Source organism: Heloderma suspectum, chromosome 6 (assembly GCF_057233095.1).
Source record: "Heloderma suspectum isolate Gila_16-S chromosome 6, 16-S_ref, whole genome shotgun sequence".
Lineage (NCBI taxonomy): Eukaryota > Metazoa > Chordata > Lepidosauria > Squamata > Helodermatidae > Heloderma > Heloderma suspectum.
The window spans coordinates 93,744,392-93,771,343 of NC_139463.1; the positions used below are offsets into that span (position 1 = coordinate 93,744,392).

General features: G+C 48.2%; 1 protein-coding gene across 2 annotated transcripts in view; it reads right to left on the reverse strand.

Annotated features, from left to right (window-relative positions):
* LOC146341870 (RING finger protein 112-like) overlaps positions 1-26,952 on the reverse strand; it is a 53,721-nt gene that overhangs the window by 21,055 nt on the left and 5,714 nt on the right. For both annotated transcript variants that reach the window (XM_084805213.1, XM_084805212.1), the window contains exons 3-11: positions 23,692-23,814; positions 23,254-23,469; positions 19,516-19,653; positions 15,931-16,035; positions 15,761-15,811; positions 11,956-12,012; positions 4,073-4,159; positions 3,804-3,930; positions 2,026-2,156 (exon numbers count right to left, since the gene is read on the reverse strand). In XM_084805213.1, coding sequence (XP_084661339.1) covers positions 2,026-2,156; positions 3,804-3,930; positions 4,073-4,159; positions 11,956-12,012; positions 15,761-15,811; positions 15,931-16,035; positions 19,516-19,653; positions 23,254-23,469; positions 23,692-23,814 — 1,035 coding nt within the window. The remainder of the gene's footprint in view (positions 1-2,025; positions 2,157-3,803; positions 3,931-4,072; positions 4,160-11,955; positions 12,013-15,760; positions 15,812-15,930; positions 16,036-19,515; positions 19,654-23,253; positions 23,470-23,691; positions 23,815-26,952) is intronic.

Genomic DNA, 26,952 nt, shown 5'->3' on the forward strand with positions numbered 1-26,952 from the left:
CGGTGGGGGGAAGGCACTTCGGTTCTCCCCCCGAAGTTCTTGGTGGGGGGGAGGCGCCCCATCCCTTACCGCCGAAATTCAGGCTGGGGGGGAGCGCCCCGTCTCCCCGGCCGCGAAATAAAAAAAGTAAAGTAAAAAAATAACACGTGATAGGCTACGTAACGATTTACGTAGCCTATCACGGCTAGATTTTCAAAGTCAGCCGTGATAGGCTACGTAAAGATTTATGTAGCCTATCACGGCTGTCTTTGAAAATCTAGCCGTCATAGGCTACGTAAATCGTTACGTAGCCTATCACGTGTGTGTGTGTTTTTTTTACTTTACTTTGTAATGGCAGCGGCGGCAGCCGGTCAGAAGACCGGCCACCGCCACCGCCCCCGCCGAAACGCCGCCGGGACCCGCTGCCGAGAGGGACATTTGAAGGAGGTAAGTCCCATCCCGGGTGGGGGGGCGGAGAATTTCACCCCCAAATTTGGGGGGCCAAATGCGTTGGCATTCGGCCTCCCGGAGATTCGTGGAGAAATTCTCTGACATCCCTAGTTGTAATTTCCTCCCTGAGTTACAAATCCAACACTATCAACTCAACGAAAGTTTGGTGTTGTTATGACATTTCAAAACATCTTCAGGTTGTTGCTCATTCACATCACCAAAGTGCGACTTAGGAACCTAGTGTGCATAATATGGTGTTCTTTCCCATCTTGTGTATCATGACATCGTATGTCATTGACATATCCTTCTCTGACTGTCTGCTATCAAATATGCTTTGTTTGTAATTGGAATAGAAGACAAGGGATAAAGACAAGGGATGAAGACAAGGGATGTGGAAGCAAAATGAGCAGAATCAGCAGCAACAGCAACAGCAACAGCCTCTTTGTTGCAGTACTTGGTATATTGATGGGAACCTAACCAGCATCCTTTGAGCTCATAAAAATCAGGTTTCTTGACCTCCAAGGTACATGTTTAACAATGTTCACCTTTAGCTTTCCAGAAGATCAAGAATTCAGGTATCACATGGCCACTTTCCCCCATATTTCCTGTTACTTCTGTCTCATTTACCAACTCTTTTGAAAAAGGTGTCAGAAAGGATGTCAGGAATCTGTTGGACATTCCATGTTTAACACAGTTATCCCACCAAGTCCCAGTTATACCTATTCGGTCATATTTACCTTCCTATACTAATAGATCTCATCTCATGTATTTCCCGTACTCTGTACATTAGTGTAAAGACACTGGAAACCTTGGATATTTTTCTCCCTCTCCTGATGTATTTATTAGGCATCCTCACAGCTCTCCCAGTTTCCAGTATCACCCAAGCTCTATCATTAGTGCTTGCTTACCTTTCCGCTTTTATCTCCCCCCCCAACACACACAGGAATTAGTTTTAACACACCTCTCTGCAGGCCTTTCTCACACTGGACAGACCCTATCCAGATCCTCCGGGCACCTGCTAAGCTGCTGCCCCCACTCATGCATCCCCGGAGCTGCTCGTGCACCCCTCTGTGCTCGCCAAGCCGCCTGCACCTACCCTGAGGCATCAGACTGTAATACTGTGTAGATGGGGCCTTTACAGCCACTATGTGCACAATATTAAGTTTACGGATGTTCCCACCACCATTTTTTCCCACAAAATGGCAACCGTGGTGATGACAGCACCCACAGATGGCTCAGGGTAGGTGAGGCGGGCTCGGTGACCATGGGGGAGGGGGCACAAGCGGGGGGCAGCGGCTCAACAGTTGTGGCCCAGAGGCGTGAGCAGGGGGGTGTCCCTCAGACTTCCAGATGCCCATGCCATCCCTAATCACACTTGATAACATGACACATCTGTATCACATGTGTATGTAATCTCCACTCTTTCTCACATGGCCAGAAAACATAATTTCCCTGACTTTGGTTGTGATACCACAACTCCTAGCTTCGTCACTTTTTATAAAGACAGAGGCTCTGTGGCTTAAAAGGACTTCAGTCCAGGAGGTGTACATTTTGTTTCTTTGTCCATATCAGAACATTTGATTCTGCATTTCTCACCTTTATCTTGGCTGCAAATTGTCCCCCAGTGAGGGCCATCCCCTCCTGGTCCCTCTTTACATGGCATCCAACTGAGCTGGCTACATCATTAATGTAAGCTTTGATCTCATTCATAAATTTTTCTTCCATGTCTGAAAGAAACAATGTAATCTAACAATTTAGGCATATGAACAGATGATGGAGATACATATATGAGGACAGAAGTAACGTATTTTGGGACCCCATTTTAGTTCAGGATTCATTATTCCATAAAAGCAATTTAATATAATTCAGTTTGGAAATATTAAGTTAATTATTAAAATTACATCTGAGGTTGCCATCTTTTTTCTTGCCAGATCTCATACGCTTTAATCACGGTGTCAGAGACAAAAAAATCAATAGCTGCAGTTTTGTAATCATTGTATCTCCAAGGAGAGAAAAGCACCATTGCTTTTCCACCTGGAATGTATAAGAACCCCGCCACACACATAGAAAGATGACAGACAGACAGACAGACAGACAGACAGACAGACAGACAGACAGACATAGCAAAGCTTAGTAATAATCACAGGTATCAAATTTACATTTTGAACTGAATTTCAAGCTAAGCTGTTCTCTCTGAGACACAGCTCTATCCATTGGTTCACTTCACCTGGAAGGCTCTGTTTTTGCATTATATCCTCCCCGCTCCTATCTATGTTGGATTATGTATTATGCTTTCCCAAAGACTATAATAAATGTTTCCAGGACCCTGCCTGGCAGAAAGCTCAATAAACTCCCCCCACTTTTTTTGTTGAAGAATCTCCTTGAAAGCTGGAAGGCATCTTGTGTTTGTTTTGCCAGAATTTTGATAAGCACCACAGTGTAAACCTGTGTTTTTGCTGGTTAAAATAGTTAAAAAGCAGAGAATAGGGGTGGGAGGATCACTCACCATCTGTCCCACAATAGTGTCTGCAGGGAAGGGGGGAGGCGATCTGTTTCTCCCCCCCGAAATCCGCCAGGGCTGCTCCGCATCTGGAGGATTTTGCAGAGCCACACTCCTGCTCCGCGGCGCTGGCAATACGGTAATGGCATCTGCCATTACAGTATTACTTGGGTTAATACAGCCACAAATGGAGTATTGGACGCCACTTGCGGCCGGAAAGCCCTGAGTTTACCCTACTTGCAGCCATTTACGGCTCTTTTTACGTAAAAACCAGCACTTTACAGCTGCAAGTGGCGTCCACTACACCATCTGCAGCTGTATTAACCCAAGGAATATGGTAATGGCAGACGCCATTACTGTATCGCAAACGCTGCAGAGCTGGAGTGCCGTTCCGCAGGGAATCCTCCGGACTCAGAGGTAAGTGGGGCTGCTCCACCATGGATTCCGGAGGCTGGATTCCAAAGAATCTGGCCTCATTGGCGTCCTCGGCGGATTTCGCCAACATCCCTAGCAAAGTGGCAGTCCAGACAACAAATAGTTGGAAACCCCTGCATGGAGACCTCCCAGTGGAAGGATAGCAGCAGAGACTCCACCAAACATTTATGCCAGTAGTTTTTTGCAGGTTGGCTATCTTACTGTTTTAGCTGCTTAACTGTTAATTTGTTTTAATTTTATATATCAAAGATTTTATATTATGATGGTATTTTCTTGTATTTGTGGGGTGCAGTTTCTGTCAACTGCCCAGAGAGCTTTGACAATTGGGCGGTATAGAAATGAAATGAAATGAATAATAAAGCAGACTAGGGATATTAGAATATGCAGCTGTCTCACAGAAACATATGGTGGGGATGATAACAAGAGGGGAAGAAGTTACCTGCTTGGGTGCCCTTAGTTGATCTCAGAAGATTCATTCCAGGGTGGGGCATCACATAGCAGCATGTGTTGTTACTTCTGAGAGCCTTTTGGGCTCGTGAGTGCCTGTCAGGATGACCATGCAGTTTCTGTGATCAAGAAGGAGAGGGAGAGAAGAAGGAGAATTAGATTCAGCCAACCAAGACTCAACACCCAGAGCCTTTTACAATGCCTCTCCAATGTTGCCAATTACTCTTAGATTAGAACCAATGCTTCCATCACCACTTTTACCTGGATTACATCTTGGAGGTATGCCTGCCCCCCCCGGAGCCCATATACTGGTGGTTCAATCCAGTCACGGACCAAGATATCAAGGTGCTGTAACAGAGAGACAATGTAAGAACATAAGAAGATCCATGCAGCATCAGAAATACCAAAGTTTTATATATTTTTGAAGGGCTTTCCATGTTTGCGTAAGCTCCAGAATGCCAGTACATTACAGCTGTAGGTATGTGCAAAACCCCCTTACCTGGAGACCACGGAGGGTCCGCAGGGGGGGAGGCGATCCATCCCTCTCCCCTGGAATCCTCGCCAGCCGGCTCCGCTCCACAGTGAGTCCATGGAGCTGCCAGCCAGCTCCGGCTTCTGGCGGACTTCTGGCCGTTGGGACGCAAATGGCATCCGGTGTAGCGGATGCCATTTGCGTCCCTGCTCTTTGCCATGATAGGCTACATAAATCTTTATGTAGCCTAACACAGCAAAGAGAAGGGACGTAAATGGCATCCGCTACGCCGGGCACCATTTTCTTCCACAGGATGGCAGTGGACGGACTGGACTGGCTGGTGGCAGGTAGGATCTGTTCCAGAGCAACTTCGTGAGGTGGTGGAGGTGGGTGGTCTGTTCCGCCACAGACTCCGAGGGGCCGGATTCTAAAGAATCCAGCCCCTTGGAGTTCATGGCAGAACGGACCACCCACCTCTGCCACCTCATTGGAGTCCATGGCAGAATTCTCTAACATCCCTATACAGCTGTTAAGTCCCACACCTTAACAGATGAGTTGTTTAGGCAATATGGATATGGTATGTTATCCTATCCTGTGGCTAGTTCCACTTTCACTGCTACCTTGGAGCTGAATTTAGGGATGTACGAAAGTCACTTACCATTTCACAGAATTTTTTCACCGTAATAGCCTACGTAAATATTTACATAGGTTAGAACGGTGAAAAAAAAGGAACACAAATGGCTCCCACTACGCTATTTGCGTTCCCCTTTTTTTTCGCCGTAATAGCCTACGTAAATATTTACGTAGGCTTTTTGTTGTTTATTCAGTCAGTCGCTTCCGATTCTTCATGACTTCATGGACCAGCCCACGCCAGAGCTTCCTGTCGGCCGTCGCCACCCCCAGTTCCCCCAAGGTCGAGTCTGTCACCTCCAGAATATCATCCATATATCTCTGATGTCTCTGCTTCTTACTATGCTGTCTAGGTTTGTCATAGCTTTCCTCCCAAGGAGCAAGCGTCTTTGAATTTCATGGCTACAGTCACCATCTGCAGTGATCTTGGAGCACAAGAAAGTAAAATCTGTCACTGCTTCCATTTCTTCCCCTTCTATATGCCAGGAAGTGATAGGGCCAGATGCCATGATCTTTGGTTTTTTTAGGGATGGCGGAGAATTTCTCCCCGAAACTTCGAGGGGCCGAGCGCCAACGTGTTCGGCCTCCCGAACAAGTTTCGGGGAGAAATTCTCTGCACCCCCCCGCCCCCCGCACCCCCCCGGGACGGGACTTACCTTTGCCGAATGTCCCTCCTGGCGGCGGGTCCAGCCGGCGGTTCTGCGGGTGTTCATCCGGGGCGGGAGTGGCAGCCAGTCTTTCGACCGGCTGCCGCCGCCGCCATTCCAATCAAAGAAAAAAAAACAAAAGCGCCCCCGTGATAGGCTACGTGACGATTAACTACAGCGACCAAATAAGGAACGGGAATGGCAGCTCCCTATGGGGGTCGCCATTATCCGTACGCACTTTTTTTTTTTTTAAAGTCACCTGTGATAGGCTACATGACGATTAACGTAGCCTATCACGGCTGACTTTGCAAATCTAGCCTTGATAGGCTATGTTAATCGTCACGTAGCCTATCACGGGGGTGTTTATTTTTTTAAAAAAAAACTTTTGAGTTCGCGGCCGGGCGAGGCGAGGCGCCTCCTCCCCGGCCTGAATTTCGGCCGGGCGAGGCGGGAAGCCTCCCCCCCGGCCTGAACTTCGCGGGGGGAGGTGCGAAGCGCCTCCCCCCCACGGCGAAAAACTTTGAGGACAGGTAAGTGATGTTCGTCCACCCCTAGTTTTTTTAATGTTGAGTTTCAAACCAGCTTTTGCACTCTCCTCTTTCACCCTCAACAAGAGGCTCTTGAGATCCTCTTCACTTTCTGCCATTAGGGTGGTATCGTCTGCATATTGGAGGTTGTTGATAATTCTCCCAGCAATCTTAATTCTGACCTGTGATTCATCCAGCCCGACATTTCTCATGATGTACTCTGCATATAAGTTAAATAAGCAGGGTGACAATATGCAGCCTTGTCGTACTCCTTTCCCAATTTTGAACCACTCGGTTGTTCCATGTCTGGTTCTTACTGTTGCTTCTTGACCTTCATACAGGTTTCTCAGGAGACAGGGAAGGTGGTCTGGTACTCCCATCACTTTAAGAATTTGCCACAGTTTGTTGTGATCCACACAATCAAAGGCTTTAGTGTAGTCAATGAAGCAGAAATAGACGTTTTTCTGGAATTCTCTTGCTTTCTCCATGATGCAGCGAATGTTGGTGATTTGATCTCTAGTTCTTCTGCCTCTTCGAAACCCAGCTTGTACTTCCGGTAGTTCTCGGTTCGCATACTGCTGAAGCCTAGCTTGTAGGATTTTGAGCATCACCTTGCTAGCATGTGAAATGAGCGCAATTGTGCGTTAGTTTGAACACTCCTTGGCGTTGCCCTTCTTTGGAATTGGAATGTAAACTGACCTGTTCCAGTCTTGCGGCCATTGTTGAGTGTTCCAAATTTGTTGGCATATTGAATGCAGCACTTTAACAGCATCATCTTTTACGATTTTAAATAGCTCAGCTGGAAGACTGTCATCTCCGCTAGCTTTGTTGTTAGTAATGCTTCCTAAGGCCCACTTGACTTCACTCTCGAGGATGTCCGGCTCAAGTTCAGTGACCGCACTATCATGGCTATCAGGGACATTCAGATCTTTCCTGTATAGTTCTTCTGTGTATTCTTGCCACCTCTTCTTAATCTCATCTGCTTCTGTGAGGTCCCTGCCTTCTTTGTCCTTTATCATGCCCGTCTTTGCACAAAACGTTCCCTTGAGATCTCCAATTTTCTTGAAGTCTTTCCCAGTCTATTGTTTTCCTCGATTTCTTTGCATTGTTCATTTAAAAAGGCCTTCTTGTCTCTCCTTGCTATTCTCTGGAACTCTGCATTCAGTTGGATATATCTTCCCCTTTCTCCCTTGCTTTTTGCTTCCCTTCTTTCCTCAGCTACTTGTAAAGCCTCATCAGACAGCCACTTGGCTTTCTTGCATTTCTTTTTCTTTGGGATGGATTGACTTGCTGCCTCCTGAACTATGTTACGGACCTCCGTCCATAGTTCCTCAGGCACTCTGTCTATCAGGTCTAATCCCTGAAATCTATTCCTCACCTCCACTGTATATTCATAAGGGATATGATTTAGGTCATACCTGAATGGTTTAGTGGTTTTCCCTACGTTCTTCAATTTCAGCCAAAATTTTGCAACAAGCAGCTCATGATCTGAGCCACAGTCAGCTCCAGGTCTTGTTTTGACTGACTGTATAGAGCTTCTCCATCTCTGGCTGCAAAGGACATAATCAATCTGATTTCGATATTGACCATCTGGTGATGTCCATGTGTAGAGTCGTCTCTTGTGCTGTTGGAAAAGAGTGTTTGCTATGATCAGCATGTTCTCTTGGCAAAACTCTATTAGCTTTTCTCCTGCTTCATTTTGTACCCCAAGGCCATGCCTGCCTGTTATCCCAGTGATTTCTTGACTTCCTACTTTAGCATTCCAATCCCCTATGATGAAGAGGACACCTTTTTTTGGTGTTAGTTCTAGAAGGTGTTGTAGGTCTTCATAGAACCAATCAACCTCAGCTTCTTCGGCATCAGTTGTTGGGGCATAGACTTGAATTACTGTGATGTTGAATGGTTTGCCTTGGATTTGTACTGAGATCATTCTATCATTTTTAAGATTGTACCCCAGTACTGCTTTTCCCACCCTTTTGTTGACTATGAGTGCTACTCCATTTCTTCTAAAGGATTCTTGCCCACAATAGTGGATATGATGGTCACCTGGATTAAATTCGCCCATGCCCGACCATTTTAGTTCGCTGATTCCCAAGATGTTGATGTTCAATCTTGCCATCTCATGTTTGACCACCTCCAACTTACCTTGATTCATTGATCTGACATTCCAGGTTCCTAAACAATATTGTTCTTTACAGCATCGGATTTTCTTTTCACCACCAGACACATCCACAGCTGAGTGTCCTTTCGGCTTTGGCCCAGCCGCTTCACTCTTTCTGGCGCTACTTGGAAATACCCTCTGCTCTTCCCCAGTAGTATATTGGACACCTTCTGACCTGAGGGGCTCATCTTCCGGTGTCATATCTTTTAGCCTTGTGATACGTTCCATGGGGTTTTCTTGGCAAGGATACTGGATTGGGTTGCCATTTCCTTCTCCAGTGGACCATATTTTGTCAGAACTCTCTGCCATGACCTGTCTGTCTTGGGTGGCCCTGCACGGCATAGCTTATGGCTTCACTGAGTTACGCAAGCCCCTTCACCACAACAAGGCAGTGATCCATGAAGGGGCCTTAGGAAGTAATTATGTCACCGCTCCCTTATTGAGATCCTGTGCATTAAAATGGGGGCTGGTTTCCATCTCTTTCCCACAACAGACCCATTAGTGTCTCCTCAGAAGGAACTCCCATGGTGCTGAATGAGGCTTACCTTTGAATGCCCACATCAGAACTTACAGAGATTCCCCCTCAACTGAAATGGCACATGTTAAAGCCTAATTCCTTAAGCATGATTAAATGCAATCTTGAGGCTCCAATTCATTGCCTTAAGAAGTATGTTCTTCACAGCTTGGTTATAGATATCCTGAGGGTTACAATGGGGGCTGGTTTCTGTCTTTGTGTTTACTGGTCTCTTTCCTACAATAAACCCATGACTGTCTCCTCAGAAGTAACTCTCATTGTGGTCAATGAGGTCCCATGGGTTAAAATGGGGGCTGGTTTCCATCTTTGTGTTCCCCCCCCCATTTCCCAGCACAAGCATATGTGTGTCTACTTGGAAGTAACTCCCATTGTTTTCAATGAGACTTGCTCCTGAAATGCAGGTGCAGCTGGACTTTCAGTGGAAAGGAGAAAGGTGAGGGAGAGGGGGGAAGCCTCTCTTATTGGTTGAGAAGCCCCTGCCAGTCAGATGATGTTCACTCCAACCCCCCCCCCCCGAAGTATATTCTGTGAAGCTATTTTTACTGCTGTGGAGAATATGCTTGTGGAACCCTGCTCACAGCAAAGCCAATTCCTTTTTTAAAAAATCCGGTACTCCTTCATTAGCTTCTCCTTCCACTGCCATGGAAACTCAGCCCTAGTCTAACCATCTACCAGGTAAAGCATTTTAAAGCATCTTTCCTTTTAGCTAATTAAGTGAGAGAATTGACAGGATGAGGACTAACACGGTACTAATGCCAGCATGGCACAGGAGTTTAGAATATGTTTCAGTCTGATTTTGCTCATAAAAATTGTTATTTCAAGACCATAATCTTCCACTAGTGATTAGGGATGGTGGAAAATTCCACCACTTACTCCAGCAAGGTCGGATTCTTTGGAATCCGGCCCCCCGGAGTCCGTGGCAGAATGAAGCAATCACCACCACCACCCTGTGAAGTCTATGTGGACCAGATCCTACCTGCCTCTGGCGGGTCTGGATCCGACTGCTGCTGGCTGCCATCCGGGCTGCAGCCCTGAATGGCGTCCTGCATAGCAGACACCATTGCCGTACCTCCCTTTGGCCATAATAGGCTATGTAAAGTTTTACGTAGCCTATCATGGCAAAAAGAGAGGCACGCAAATGGCGTAGAGGACACCATTTGCGTCCTTCCCTTTGGCCGTGATAGGCTATGTTAATCTTTACATAGCCTATCACAGCCAAAGGGAGGCACGCAAATGGCATCTGCTATGCCATTTGCGTGCCTCCCTTTTTGCCGTGATAGGCTATGTAAATCCTTATGTAGCCTATCATGGCAAAGCAGGGATGCAAATGGCATCCCCTATGCGGGATGCCATTTGTGGCTAGGGATGGATGAAAGGGACTTACCTTGTCCCGCAGCTTGCTTCGTGGTGGGGGGGAGGCGCTTCCCTTCTCCCCCCAAAGTTCAGGCAAGGGGGGGGAGGCGCCCCACCTTGCCCAGCCGAAATTCAGGCCGGGGAGAAGTGCCCCATCTCCCCGGCCACAAAAGAAAAAGTGAAAAGAAAAAACACACACCCCGTGATAGGCTACGTAATGATTTACGTAGCCTATCACGGCTAGATTTCCAAAGTCAGCCGTGATAGTCTACGTAAATTGTCATGTAGCCTATCACGGATGACTTTGGAAAAAAAAAGCGTGTACACAAATGGCGGCGGACCATGGGCGCCGCCATTTGCGTTCCCTATTTTGGCACGTCTAGTCTACGTAAATATTTACGTAGACTATGGCGAAAATAAGGGAATGCTATTTGCGTTGCCCTTATTTTCGCTGTAGTCTACATAAATCTTTACGTAGACTAGATGTGCCAAAATAAGGAACGCAAATGGTGGCGCCCATGGGCCGCCACCATTTGCATACGCGCTTTTTTTTTTCTCCAAAGTCACCCGTGATAGGCTATGTGACGATTTACGTAGCCTATCACGGCTGACTTTGGAAATCTAGCCGTGATAGGCTACGTAAATCAACATGTAGCCTATCACGGGTGTGTGTGTGTTTTTACTTCTTTATTTTGTAATGGTGGTGGCAGCAGCAGCCGGTCGGGAGACCGGCCGCCGCCCCCGCCGAAACGCCGCCGAAACGCCGCTGGGACCCGCTGCCGAGAGGGACATTCGGCCACGGTAAGTCCCATCCGGGGGGGGGCAGGGGGCCGGTGGAGAATTTCCCCAACACTTTCGGGAGGCCGAATGCGTCAGCACTCGGCCTCCCGAAGATTCGTGGAGAAATTCTCCGCCATCCCTATTTGTGGCCACAGCCCGGCCACGACCAGAAGTCAGGCTGCGGCTGGCGGCCCTGGCCTGTGGCTCCATGGACTCGCCATGGTGCAGAGCCGGCCAGGGAGGAGTTCGGGGGGGAGGAACGGATCGCCTCCCCTCCCGGCGGACCCCCTGTAGATGCAGGTAAGTGGGGTTTCGTACACCCCTACTAGTGATTAAACTAGTCAAGAAAACAATAAATATTAAAGTAACAAAAGGAGCATGAGGAGTAACTTCATTAGTAGTAGAGGGAAGAGAAAAGGAGGGACCTGTTGGAATCAGGCAGAAGGGAGCAGGGCAGGCATAGCTGGTTTGGGAAATGGAACTTTAGGGGGGAAAGGGGTTTGTTTGTTTTTGTTTATTGAGCAGAATGGCAAGATGGAAGCCATGAATGGAATGGCAAGGAATGGGGGGGAGAGGGGGAGAGAGAGAGAGAGAGAGAGAGAGAATGGAATGATTGGGGGCATCTCTACACCAGCCTAAAATCCTGCATTTAAAACAGGGCTTTCTGCTTCCATTTTAAATGCAGGATCACCACTGGCTCCCTTTACATGGCCTTCCTTCTCCCCCCTTCTCCCCTCCCTTCCCCCAGATCTGAGTCTTCCATTATCTTTCATTTATCTCGCTCCTCTTCTTGGCACTTTAACTTTTTTGACAGAGGGAATTGAAACGGAACATACTGGGATAATATGATAGCTCATTATTTGTGATCTATTTAAAAATGGAACAAAGGGCATCTAGTGCAGGAGATGCCTGGGATGATTGCTGTGTCATGTAAAGAGCCCGCAAACTTCCGAGAATGAGCAATCTCAATCACAGGATAAAAGCCCAGTGTGAAGGACCCCTTGGAATAGGAAGAAGTAGAATGATAAATGCTCATTACCTGAATGGGCCTTAAACTGCAGGCATTTCCCACTGTCTCAGCTGCATACATAAACATCTGTGGGGCAGAGGAAATTGGAGAGCACAAGAAATTAGGAGATCTGATTCACTTTGTCACTTAGCCCAACCCACCCTCTCAGAGCCAGGGACAAATCACAAAACAAAAAGCAAGGAACAATATTTGATGAACTTACAATGAGAGGCATCAGGGACAGCAACAAACTGCTGGGCAGACTTAGCGTGGGTGTCTTTTTTCCTATGAGCTCAGTGTAATTTTTTTTTTTAAAGAAAGATTTCCCCTCCCCTAAATTAGAATGCCTAGTAACACTAAGAGAGGCCTGTGAGGCCACTGTTTTCACCAACACTCTGTTGTGACTTGAGATGGGCGAGCAACCCCATCCCATTGCTTGAGTGAAATCAACTCATTAATGAGCCACATCATTTTCCTCCAAATGAGGGGAAAGGATATCTGATTTCTGAGACAATCTGATTTTGAATTCCTCACATTCCCTTCCATTCCACCCACCTCCAATCTCCCAAACCATGTCCTCTCTTTTCTCTAAACTAGCACTGAGCCAAAAGTTCTCCATGGAAAACATTTAGTTCAAACAGAAAGGGAGGCAGGAGTGAAAAGCAACCTAAAATAAAGAAAACAGTTTTGGAGAAGGGATTTGGGGGGGGGTGAGCGGGTAACATTTTGAGGTGCATGTGGGAGTGCTAATTAAACTTTTTTTTTTCACTTCCCACCAGTGGAGGCAGGAGCGGAACCCCTGGCCACAGCCACCTCCCACGGCCAAAATCCCCACCCCCACCCCGACATCATCATGCAGTGCAGGGAAGAACATGATGGAAAACCAAAGTGGTGGCTGCCAGAAAAGTACAAAATAAAGTGTACCCCAGATGAGACTTACCTGGGGCGGATGTTCTGGGCGGCAGCGGCTCCAGCGGTGGCTTCAGTGCTGGCGGTGGCAGTGGTTGGTCTTCCGAACGGCTGCCGCCGCCACCATTTGCAGTCTGTTTTTTTTGTTTTCCCCCCACATAGGTGTGATAGGCTATGTAAAGACTTACGTAGCCTATTATGTCTGGGGTTTTTTTTTAAAAAAAAATGTGTACACAAATGGCAGCGGCTACGGCCACCGCCATTTGCATTCCTTATTTTTGGCCGTCTTAGTCTATGTAAATATTTATGTAGACTAAGATGGTGAAAATAAAGGGGAACGCAAATAGAGCCCACTACACTATTTGTGTTCCCCCTTATTTTCACCATCTTAGTCTACGTAAATATATACATAGACTAAGACGAAGACAAGAAAGGGGAACGCAAATAGCACCCAGTATGCTATTTGCGTTACCCTTTCTTTTCTTCGTCTTAGTCTACGTAAATATTTATGTAGACTAAGACGGTGAAAAATAAGGAATGCAAATGGCAGTGGCCATAGCCGCTGCCATTTGTGTATGCTGTTTTGGGTTTTTTTTACTGAGAGCCCTCCGCGGCCGGAAATCCGGGTACGGACGGCCCTGGCCTGGGCCTTGCCGGCTGCTCTGCAGAGCTGCCACGGAGCACAGCCAGCCGTCGAGGATTCCGGGGGGAGGACCGGATCACCTCCCCCCCCACCATGAACAGAATCCGCGGAAAGGTAAGTGACTTTCGTACATCCCTAACTGCAAGTACACACAAAGCATGAGGGTGTGATGTTCCCTGGGCTATCAATGTTGCAATGGTCCTGGGGGGAACAACATTTCCCAAGCTCTACTTCAGTCTTCAGCCTTATGTCCAATGAAGAAAGAGAGCCCCTTTTCCCTTTCTTTGCAGCAGCATGTGATCTTGGAGGGATCCAAGATGGGGGAGGGGAGTGAGTAGTTTTGATCAAAGCTGGAGAGTAATTTAGGGCTCCTAATACTCACTCACATTTTATTTATTTATTTATTTATTTATTTATTTATTTATGGCAAGTAGTGCATACCCCCAAACTGTATTTGGATTGTGTGAATTGCTCTGGTGAGTAGAATCCTGTTTTTTCAAGAAGAGTTAAACTATGTCAGGGGATGGCAACCTCTGGCTTATGGGACTAATCTGGCTGAGCACAGGTCCCAATCCAGTCCACAGAGCTTCCCCTGGTCACCCCATCCCCTTGTCAACTTCACCAGTCACTCAGCTTAACTCTGAGTTTGATCCTCTCCAAGGACCGCCAGCTAGCAACTTTCCTCTTCCAATTCATCCTCCTCTTCCTCCTCCTCTTCTGTGCTGCATTCTGGCTTTTCTCCATGTTCTGGGGGCTTCACATCTTCTTAGAAGCCCTTCATAAAAGCCAATCCCCAAAAGGGAGGAAAATGAGCTTTCTCATGGCCTGTGCCCATTTCCTGTCCGAGCCATCGTCTCATTCCAGGGTGTTAGTTGAGAGCTCTCACTCTCTGCTCTGTGCTGTGGGTTGAGGTTGGAGATTCCACTTGGCCACAGCTAAAAGTCTGTTTGTAATTGGGTGTGGGGGAGAGCTTGTAAAGAAATATGCAAGTATGCTTCTTACCATCCATAGGGATGGTGGAGAATTCAGTGCATTCAGCCCCCTGAACTCTGTGGTGGAATGGCCTGCCCCCCCGCCCCCCACGGATCCCCCCCGGGATGAGACTTACCTGGGGCGGATCTTCCGGGCAGCAGCGGCTCCGGCGGCGGCTTCGCCAGCGGCTGGTCTTCCGACCGGCTGCCACCGCTGCCATTTGCAGTTTTGTTTTTTGTTTTTCTACACAGACGTGATAGGCTATGTAAGTTTTTACGTAGCCTAAAACGTCTGGGTAAAAAAAATTAAAAAAGCATATGCAAATGGCGGTGGCTACAGCCGGCATTTGCGTATGCCTTTTTTTTTTTTATCCAGACGTTTTAGGCTACGTAAAAACTTATGTAGCCTAAAACGACTGGGTTAAAAAAAAAAAAGGCGTATGCAAATGGCAGCAGCTATGGCTGCCACCATTTTCATTCCTTAGTTTGGGCCATCTTAGTCTACGTAAATATTTAGGTAGACTAAGACAGTGAAAATAAGGGGAACGCAAATAGCATCAGCTACGCTACATACACGGTTCCCCCCCCCCCTGGAGCCCTCTGCGGCCGGAAATCCGGCTGCGGACAGCTCTGGCCTGGCTGGGCCTGGCCGGCTGCTCCACGGAGCTGCTGCGGAGCACAGCTGTCGCAGAGGATTCCGAGGGGGGAGGAACAGAGCACCTCCCCCCCATTGAGGATTCCGGGGGAAGGGACAGAACGCCTCCCCCCCACCATAAACATAATCCGCGAAAGGTAAGTGACTTTCGTACATCCCTAAATGTTGCAGGAAGGCTTACTTCTGAGTAGAAATACATGTTACTGAGCTGAACCCCTTGTTGCTTGCATCTGATTTTGGCTGGGGGAAGGTTGGAAGGGAGGTTGGAGGCCACACACAGCAGAATCCTACTGTTACTATAAATTATGTTATTTTAAAACAACAACAGCAGTTCCACCCCACTTGTGTATAGACCCTGTTGCCTTTGCTTTCACCCCTGCCCACCTCTAGAACAGAGATCATTAAACTTTTTGAAGATTTAGATTTGGCCCTTGGACTGAAACCATCATTATGTGATCATTCTACTAATCTCTCATTTGTCCAAAATCTGATAGAAAGCAGGAATTCTAGACCTTAGCTCACACCTCTCTTCCTAGCCTGTACAGAAAGATCCTGTGTTTGATTTCCATTCTATTCAAGGCACTGGTTCTCTATTTTCCCCACCCTCCCGAGAGACAACCTGAGAACATCCTTCTTCCTTTTACAGCCTTCACTCACATCTAGGTATTCCATGTCTGTGTCATCCTTTGAGGCACTCACATTGAATATCTAGGAAGAAAGGATTCAAAAGGGTGTCAAAAGTGATGTGCAACATACAGATGCAAAACAGAAGAGAGGTGAGGAGAAGATGAATGCAATAAGGGAGGTGGGATTGGTCAGGAATCCACCTGATAGGAGCTGAGCAGCATGGAGAAAGCTGAGAGCTTGATGCCAATTTCCTTGCTTCTCTCCAGATCCATCGAACCCTCTGTGTCCACCAAGAACACTGCTACCTAGAAAGAGGGAGGGAGGGAGGGAGGGAGGGAGGGAGGGGAGGAAGAGATTAATGAAAGACAGTTATAGACAAAGAGATGGGAGGTGGGCTTGGCCAATAGGCCTGGCTGCAGACTACTATCTTTCAGCCCCAAAACATGTGGGTGGGAGGGGCAGAAGGTATAATGGAAGTAATTACACAAAATATAACTCATTGTCACAAGATGTAGTAAGAACTACATGGAGGTTAGGTTTATTCCAGGGTGGGTAGTCTTTTCAGCCCTGAGGGCTGCATGAAGTGCCAAATACTGGGTCCAGGACCACACACATGGATGAACATGTGCATGCATACACATGTGGGATGGGATCACTGGGAAAGGTAAAGGCTAAAGTCTCCTCCCCTCTGCAGTGACACCAATTTGGATTTCTTCCAGGAGTGGGCAACATTTTGACACTAAAGGCCACATGCAGTGCCAGGTGGTGAGTCAGGGCCACGTATGTGCATGTGCATACACACATGCATGCACAGGGAGATGGGATCACCGAGGAAAGGGGAGGTCAAAGTCTCCCACAGCCCCTGTCCATTTAAGCCAATTGAGACTTTTTCTTTTGCTACTCCCCCCCCCCCGCCACCCTTGCGTTTTTGGGAAGCAAAGGGGGGGATTTAATCTTCCTCTTCTGGAGCAAGGTGGTCGTAATTCAAATGAGGGGTTGTTCATACTTAAAAGGTAAAGGTAAAGGTGTCCCCAACCAGTCGTGTCCGACTCTAGGGTGTGGTGCTCATCTCCATTTCTAAGCTGAAGAGCCAGCGCTGTCTGAAGACGGTTCCATGGTCATGTGGCCGGCATGACTGAACACCGAGGTGCACGGAGCGCTGTTACCTTTCCCGCCAAAGCGGTACCTATTTATCTACTTGCAATTTCTTGCTTTCGAACTGCTAGGTTGACAGGAGCTGGGACTGAAGACGGGAGCTCACTCCGTCACACAGCACTCGGGTCTCGAACTGCTGTCCTGCCGACCTTCCAGTCTGCAGTTCAGCGTCTTAACCACTAAGCCACCACGGCCCCTGTTCATACTTATACTGGAGTAAAAAAAAAGGAAAAAAGAAAACATATGCCTCTGGTACATACTGTAACATGTAGTTTGGTTCTTAGGGAAGAAGGGGAGGGACAAGTCATGGTAGAGGAACCACCACTTCCTAAGCCCTGACAGGTTCATGCCAGCAAGGGCTGAAGCTGGGTAAGAGCAGCGTTTAACATTATTATTTTTTAGGGATGTTGGAGAATTTCACCACAGATTCCAGGGAGGCCGAATGCCAGTGCATTTGCCCCCCCGGAATCCATGGCGGAACGAAACCACCCGCCCCACCAGCCCGCAAAATGGGCCCGGAACAGAGCCTACCTTTGTCAGCCATTCCGGTGCTCCACGAATGGCGGCCGCATCTGTGGCCGCCATTCGCCTCTTTTGAATGGCCGTGATAGGCTACATAAGTATTTATGTAGCCTATCACAGCTAACGCAGGGACGCCATTTGTGTCCCTGCAGAGACCGTGATAGGCTACATAAATATATACGTAGCCTATCATGGAAATAGGAAGGAACGCCAATGTAAATATATACGTAGCTATGTAAATATATACGTAGCTTATCACAGCAAAAGACACAGATGCAAATGGCGGCTGCTATGGTGGCTGCCATTTGCGTCCCTGAACAGCCCAGTGGCCGGATGTCCAGCTGCAGGCGGCCCCGGCTGGCGGCTCCACGGAGTTGCCACAGAGCGGAGCTGGCTGGGGAGGATTCTGGGGGGAAGGGATGGAGCGCCTCCCCCCCACTGTAGATTGCCTGGCACGGAGCCAGGTAAGAGTTTCGTACATCCCTATTATTTTTTTTGTCCTTGCTTGTCATTTAAAAACAACAGCAGAACCCTCATTTCATTCCAATGGGAGGGAAAATAATTATGCCAGATCCAGGGCTGGTATAGTTTCTCCCCATTCTGGGGTTAATTCCAGGGGACAAGGGGCCTTTGGTTGGGGCAGATCCAGAGCCTCCCTCATTCTGTAACTGACATGTCCCCAGAATGCTTGCTTTTTGCCCTTCCTGATGTTGAAGCAGTTACAGTAGAATGGCATTTTATGACCCGTTGGATTAGAGATGGCACGGGCGCTGGAGTCCGTCTGGGAATCCACAAGAACCACCCCTGCCTGAACCCCCAAGCCTTGCTTGCCGAGCCCCTGCCCCTGCTTGCCCCCTACCCATGCTCGCCCCCTACCCATGCTCGTCAAATGGCCTACACCCACCCCGGCGGCCTTGTTGAGCTTCGTGGTCGCCATTTTTTTTAGAAATAAAATGGTGATTGCAAATATCTGCATATTTGCATATGCATGAAAATGGGCATATTTGCAAATTCACATCTTTGCAGAAAAGTGCATTTTTGCACAAACACAAATATGTGCATTCACAAAACTGTGCATTTTCACACAGATGCGAATATGCACATTTTGTGATCGCCACTTTCTTTTTCAAAAAATGGCAACCACGGAGATCAATGAGTACACTGGGGTGAATGTGGGCTGCTTGCTGAGTGCGGGAGGGGCTTCACTGCAGTCCGGGACAGGAAAGCAGGGGCAGGGGCTGGGTGGGCATTCGGAGAACCCAGATCTCTATGTGCATTGCCTCTGCATCTGGTGTGCACCCCAATCCAGCCCACACAGAACATTGGGGTTCCTCCAGGGGGTAAGACCTGGTCTCCAAGTCTCAACTCCAAGCCTCCAAGCCTCAATCCCCTCGGAAGGCATCCAGTCTGCAACTGGAGATAACAGTAGGGATTCCTCTGCTGGGATTGGAGATAGGAGTGAGGATGAGCGATGGTGGGTATTGGGGCTCATCCATGCTGGGGAGGGTGGCCACTCTTACCCATGGGGGTGAGTCCCCTTATCATTTACCCACCCTGTTTTCTTCCCCCATTATGGGAAGGAGGTGGGGGGAGGGAAAATGGAGCAGAGCAGCCTAGTCCCATTGCTCCTCCATCAGAGGCGCAATGGGAATTAGGCTGGCTTGACTTCACCATGCACAGGGCTTCTGACAATAAGAAAGCCTGCATGCAGTGAAGCCAAGCCAGGGTAGACCAAACGAGTCCCCATTGCTTCTCCTCGGGGGGTCTACATACACAACCTACAATATCCTATTATCCCTTCTACACCCTCACAGGTGCCACAGGATTGCACCTTACTCTTTAAGGTGTCACAGGGTGTTTGCATGCTTGCATGCATGTGTGCATGTACTGGTGTGTGTGTGTGTGTGTGTGTGTGTGTGTGTGTGAGACAAACTACCATGGCTAACCCTCAGGAATTTGTTGGCAATGAATAAGCAACTCTGGAGTGAATACTGCTGCCTATGTTCCTCTCCTAATCCTTTATCAAGGAGAGTCTCCCATTTTCCCCCACCCTTATCTTCTTGCTTCTTCTGCATTCATCTTCACACATTTTCCCCCTAAACTCTTACCTTCCCATGGTCACTGGGAACCCAAAATGGCTGGCTCCATATCCACACCCCCTTGGTGATGCTATCATGTCCTGATTTCCACTCAAATCCCTTCAGTGGTTCATCTTTCTGGCCCATCCATGATTCATCCTTAGTGGCCTGCCAACAAGAAAGAAATGCACAGGATGGACCCAGTTTGAAGGCAAGACATAGTTTGAGTAGCAGCTTGGTAGAGATCTTTGCAGTATGAATCTCATTAGGTATGTCAGAGAATTCCGCCATGGATCTCAGTGAAGCCGAATGCCAGTGCATTCAGCCCCCTGAAATCCGTGGTGGAACAAAGCCCCACCACCCCACCACCTCACGAAACGCATGCAAAACGGAGCACTTACCTGGTGCCATTCGCACTGCTTTGAGAATGGTGGCCGCTTCCCCATTTAGGCCATGATAGGCTACGTAAATACGTATTTAGCCTATCACGGCTAATGCAGGGACGCCATTTGCATCCCTGCAGAGGCCATGATAGGCTACATAAGTATTTACGTAGCCTATCATGGCAAAAAAAAGGGAAGCATTTTTTTTACTGTTATAGGCTACGTAAATATTTACGTAGCCTATCATGGCAAAAAAAAACAGGAACGCAAATGGCAGCGGCTACGGCAGCCACCATTTGCATCCCCCTTTTTTGCCATGATAGGCTATGTAAATATTTACAAAGCCTAACAAGGTAAAAAAACTGGGGCACAAATGGCGTAGAGGCTGCCATTTGTGCCCCTGTCTTTTGCCGTGATAGGCTACGTAAATATTTATGTAGCCTATCACAGCCAAAAATAGGAACGCAAATGGCATCTGCAGGCTCCAGATGCCTGCAAATGCACCCGGCCGGTGGCTCTGCGGAGTTGCTGGGGAGTGGAGCCGGCCGGGTTAGGATTTCGAGGGGAGGTGTGGAGCGCCTCCCCCCACCGCGAATCACCCCTGCGAAAAGGTAAGTGACTTTCGTACATCCCTAAATCCCATAGGAAAGAGCGATTTAGACACTGATTTTAGGATTTTACATCCCTGACCCAAAGAAGGATGTGTGTATACTCATTAGTGTTGGGGAGAGAATCGTTTACCTTTGTGTGCTGCAGTGTCTAATTGTGTCCATTAGGGATATCAGAGAAATCCGCCACTGACCCCAATGAGATTCTATTGAATCCGGACTCCGGAATCCATGGTGGAAAGGATCCCTTACCTCTGCCTCCCTGTGGAATCCTCCCTGGCCAGATCTTCCCCATCTGCTATGCCATTTGCATCTGTGATAGGTTAGCCTATCATGTGAAAAACCACAGACGCAAATGGCATAGCAGACACCATTTGCGGTCATAAAGCCCTTAGTTTAAGCTAAATGCAGCCATTTACAGCTGCATTTAGCTTAATCTAAGAGCTTTATGGCCGCAAATGGCGCCGTGGACGCCATTTGCATCTGGAGTCAGCCTCAGCCAGTGATAAGGCATGCCAATGGCAGCCGTATCACTGGTGCTCCGGAATCAGCCAGCGGCTCCACAGAATCACCTCCCCCCAAAGGTGGATTCCCCAGCAGAGAAGCATGTAGGGAATCTGCCCATCCCTAGTGTCCATGTGGTGGATGAAATGAACAAACCAGAGATGCTAAATTAAATGGGTTATTAAATTGGCCACAACTTTATTAATTTTTTTAATAGGATTGGTGGAGGCATAGGGCATAGAACCCGCCATTGGGCAGGCTGACTGCAGTCTGATTTTCCTTCCTGGCACAGCTGCCAGGAGTGCTGTTGGTGGTGGAAGGGTCAGAGGTAGGGATGGGGGAGAATTTCTCCCCGAAACTTCGGGGGGCCGAGTGCCAACGCATTCGGTCCTCTGAAGGTTCGGGGAGAAATTCTCCCCCCCGCCCCCCCCCCTGGGATGGGACTTACCTTTTACGAATGTTGCTCCCGGCGGCAGGTCCCGGCAGCGGTTCGGCAGGTCTTCGTCAGGGGCGGGGGCGGCAGCCGGTCTTTTGACTGGCTGCCACCACCACCATTACAAGAAAAGTAAAAAAAACAAAACAACGCCCTTGTGATAGGCTATGTAACGATTAAAGTAGCCTATCACGGCTAGATTTGCAAAGTCAGCCGTGATAGGCTACGTTAATCGTCATGTAGCCTATCATGGGTGACTTTGGGGAAAAAAAAAAGCGCGTACGCAAATGGCGGCCCCCATAGGGAGCCACCATTCGCGTTCCTTATTTGGTCCCAGTAGTCTACATAAAGATTTACGTAGACTACGGCGAAAATAAGGGCAACGCTATGACAAGGTAAGTCCCTTTCGTACATCCCTAGTCAGAGGCCCACCACGGCGCAGACCACTAACGTGAACCCTTTCCCTCCACCCTGGATGTGGCATGCTTGCAGCCCCCATGCTGGCCTGGTCTTGATGCCACACTCACCCAGATCCCTTAAGGGGATCCCACCGCAGGGAAATGGGGAGCCCAATCCCGCCCTCATTCCCAAATTGATCCAGCCCAATGCCTCTCACACCCCACAAAGTTGTGACATAAACAATGCAGTTCCACCAAGACAGCATGCAAAGAAGTTCAGCTTATTTACACACAGACTAACCTTGCAATCAGGAAAGTGAAGAAACCCTGTCCCCCTTCTTGCCATTTAGAAGGCAGGTAAAATTCCTTCCCAGCTCTGTTAACTGGTGAATGACTTCTGTCCATTGCAAGATCTATTATTACCAGATGTCGGTGGGTGGGGAAGCCAGCAATGGCAATGGCACCAGTTGACACACAAGGTCCCGCCTGCCTGCCGCTGCTCCAATTTAGCTCATCTCCTCATGGCCACACCCCAGATCAGCCAATCAGCCTTTCAATTGGCTCGGCACTATGCTATCAGGCTGCAGGGAGGCATCACTGCTGCTGCATCAGATCCTGCCAGCTCCCTTTCTTTCCCACCACAGGACCTGCGCGTGCCCACAATAGTAGCTCCTGGGCAAGCGGGGAACTTGACCTATCGTTTCAGGACTTTCCCCATTCTTATTTTTTAAATTAGTTTCTTACCAGGATGCCCATTTCTTTTTTCTGTCACTGCAGCTCACATTTTTCCATTTCACTTGCAACCAAAAGAAGGATGGTGAAATGGACCAAGGGCTTTACACCATGATTGAAATTGGCAAAATAAAGGCCTGGTCCCATACAGGGATTAAATGGCTTGTGCGGAGATTGTATTAATCTGGGAGTACTTTCAAGGATCATCTGGCTAAGCCCTATGGCAGGAGTAGTTGACCTGGTACTCTCCAGATGTGTTGGATTACAGTTTGCATCATCATTGGCTGTGCTGGATGGAGCTGCATCAGGTTGACTACTCCTGCCCTACCGAGTATGAAAGCAAAATAGTCATTGGGAGAGGAGATAGAATGATGAACTATGTGGTACTGGGCCAGAACAGATGATCCCACTCTCTGATCCAGCTCATATCTGTAGAGGGGAGGAAGAGCATGGCTGCCATCCTCTCCCACACATCTACACAGTCTCTGATGTCCTTGGACATCCATGTGGGGCCATAACACTTGAATCTGACCTATGTGTATAAAATAGCTTAGGCCCATTTTGTATAATTATTTATGCGGCTCATCAACTATTTATCCGGAACAGAGTACTGTCCGATCTGTCTGATTTCCATATACAAATGCACTGAAAATTAGCTTCTGTGGACATGGTCTAACAAAACATACACAGTCAAATGTTTTCATGCTCACCATGTTTTGGAGCCGCTGCCGAAGGAGGTTCAGCAGGAAGGATTTGCCAAGGCGTTGTTTACCAAAGATGGAGATCAAGCACACGTTTGCATCTTTCACCTGTCCCTGCTCCAAGCAGTAGCTCAAGGCCTCTTCATCCAGGCAGGGACATTCATTCTCATCCAAACCCACCAGTTGCAATGGCTGCCCTGATTGCAGCAGTGTTGTTGACAACTCCTGGAAGAGATGGGATCCAGATGGGTTCGCAACAGACCTACACAAGCTTTACTGCTGCTGATTCAGAATCAGTCAGCCCTATGTATGTTAGATCAGAAGGATGCCACAACAGTGGAAAACATGGAAGTCATTCATGGATTTACATAGGTGGTCAACAACAGGGGTGTGCACATTTATTTATTTATTTATTCATTCGTTCATTCATTTTGCCTTGGGACTTACCTTAATGCCTTGGATATGGTGCCATCCTGTTTCAGAGGCTTGAGGCAGCATCACACTTTGGCTCACTTTCAAGACAGAGGATTGCCTGGGGCTTTCTGAAGCCTTGGGTGTCTTCTCCGTTGACTATAATGAAAAAAAAAACTTTCTTTTTTACATAATTGGATGTACTTTACAGGAATGCTATTCCATTCTGAAGGGATGAAGTCTACCAAATTATAGAAAAATAAGTATAGCAGGATTTATTTAATAGACTTTAAATTTTGTGGTTTATAATAAGGGGAAAAAACCACTTTTTCACTTGTGTATTAGTGCTATATCACTCTACCACAGTGCCACCTAGAGGTTATGTAGCAGAAAAGCATGAAAGGAAATGTTCTGGTGCTCAGATCTCAAGTCTGCAACAAAACTGAAAGTAGATACAACAGATTTACAGTGAATAAACATCATCATGTAGAAAAGCTCTCACTCTTTATTTCAGAGTTGAGAAAACCAGTGTTATCACTTTGTTTTAATTTAAGACCACCGGGAGGGATAGAAGCAGAGGAGGAAGTAAAGGTGGAAAGATCACCCCACCAACACCAACACTCCAAGCTATGCTACTTGGCTTTCTGATGAAGGTCATGCTCCCTAATATGAGGTGCTGCCATGCAACACTTTTAACAGGAAGCTGGTGCCATTCCCTCACCCAAGGAGAACATTCTGGAGGAGTTTGCTTCAGGTTGTGTAGATTCAATGGAACTCCACATACTTTGCTTGGGAGTTGTGTCAACAACTAGGTGTGTACAAAACCGCACTTACCTGGCTCCACTGGGGTCTGCTGGTGGGGGGAAGCGATCCGTTCCTCCCCCCGGAATCCTCAATGGGGGGGAGGTGTTCCATTCCTCCCCCCCAGAATCCTGCCTGGCCAGTTCCGCTCCGCAGCCAGTCTGCAGAGCTGCCTGCCGGGCCAACCCACAGCAGGGCCTCCAGCCGCTGCTGGGCTGGTGTGGACACAGATGGCGTCCTGCGTAGGGGATGCCAGTTGTGTCCCTGCTTTAGCCGTGATAGGCTACGTAAATATATATGTAGCCTATGATGAGCCGGAGTAGGGATGCAAATGGCAGCCGCTACGATGGCCACCATTTGCAGCTGCAGCAGCCCGGCAGCAGCCAGAGCTGCCACCATCGCTGCCACCTCCGCTTCATCCACCGTCGGAGCTGCCACCACCGCCGGAGCCGCAGCCAGGTAGGCTCCATTTCGTGGGGCTTTCGCGGGGTGGTGAGGCGGGTTGCTCCGTTCCACCATGGATTCTGGGGGGGCGAATTCACTGGAATTCAGCCTCCCTGGGATCCATGGCAGAATTCTCTAACATCCCTATCAACAACTCAAATTCTACTCAACAGGTAGAAGTGGGATACCATCTCCCAGCAGTGGTGGTTTCCAAGCCATCCTTGGAAACCCTGAGTGCTTCTGCCAGTCGGCTGTTCTAGCTAGACAGACACAGTCACGAAGGCAAAGACAACACTGAAATTGCATATGATCAGTTCTTTCTATACCCCTTCAAAAAGCACTATGATTGGAAGTAAAAAGGGGAGCCCTGATGAAATCATTCCTTGATTAGAAGCTACAGTTGTCAGTCACAGAACTACAGTCCTCTGCTCTGCCTCCTCCCTCCCTCCTCTCTGCTGGTGTTTTCCATTTATGGACAGGTAAGAGATGCTTGTGGGAGGTATAAAAATGTATCAAATTGGCCAGAACAAGAAAAAAACACCCTCCAAATCTCTGAGGTGGGTGCAAATCTTCAGGACAGCCCACTTCACCTTGGTCATCTTCAAATGCAAGTCAACGTTAGTTCAGAGACTGGCTGTAATTTTTCAAAAGCACTGATATGTACCTTGGATTTTTACCTCTTCCAAGGACTTTGCGTACCCCTGGTAGGCAGCTGGCTGGCTGGGGATAAATTTGTCTTGTGGATGACACTCATTTGGCCCATGACACACTTCATCTAAATTCCGTCAGAGTCTACATCTTTCATGTAGTATTGAACTCAGGAGAAGCTGTATAACAGGCTTGACTTCTAAGTGTGTTGTTGTTGGAAAATAAATAGCTCCATGAATCTGGCTCATCCATAGCTGAAGGATTTTGAACTAGAGCCCATCAGCACATCTTGTGCTGCAAATTGCAGAGTTTCTCTATATATAGAGAAACTCTGTATATAGTTCTGATGGCTCTTTTTTTACTGATTTCCAGTTAGGCTTTCTTAATGGGCAATATGTAGCCATACATTCTTGCACTCACAATTAACTTTTGTTAATTCGGCCCCCCGGAATCCATGGCGGAACGGAGCAACCGGCCCCACCACCCCGCAAAAGCCCCACGAAACGGAGCCTACCTGACTGTGGCTCCAGTGGTGGCTCTGGTGGCAGCGGTGGCTCCGGCGGCAGCGGCTCTGGTGGCTCCAGCTGCTGCCGGGCTGTGGCCGCAAATGGTGGCCACTACGCCACCTGCCATTTGCATCCCTGGCAAGCCATGATAGGCTACGTAAGTATCTACGTAGCCTATCATGGCTCAGGGCAGGGACACAAATGGCGTAGCCACTGCCATTTGCATCCATGTCTTTAGCCGTGATAGGCTATGTATATATTTATGTAGCCTATCACGGCAAAAGACAGGGGCGCAAATGGCATAGTGGCCGCCATTCGCACCCCTGTCTTTTGCCGTGATAGGCTACTTAAATATATACATAACCTATCACGGCAATAGGAAGGAACGCAAATGGCGGCCGCCGTAGCCGCCTCCATTTGCGTCCGAGTCATTAGTCATGATAGGTTACGTATATATTTACGTAGCCTATCATGGCTAAAGACACGGACGCAAATGGCAGCAGCTATGGCAGCTGCCATTTATGTCCCTGTGCAGCCCAGCAGCCAGATGTCCGGCTGCGGGCGGGCCCGGCCGGCCGGCAGCTCCATGGAGTTGCCGCGGAGCGGAGCCAGCCGGGAAGGATTCCGGGGGGAGGGATGGAGCGCCTGTCCCCCACCACGGATTGCCTGGTGCAGAGCCAGGTATGAGTTTTGTACATCCCTAGAACAAACCATAGAAAAAAGCCATTACCATCATACACACATTTCTGAGTATAAACAAAGCCTTCACACCCAAAGTTATGTTTGTATATGTGTGTGTCTTGTGGTGGTGGTGGGGTGTTGGCAGATGGACACTCAGAACCACTATTTCTTCTGGGATGTGTAAGTCTTCTTCAGAGAGGAGGCTCTTGATTTAAAA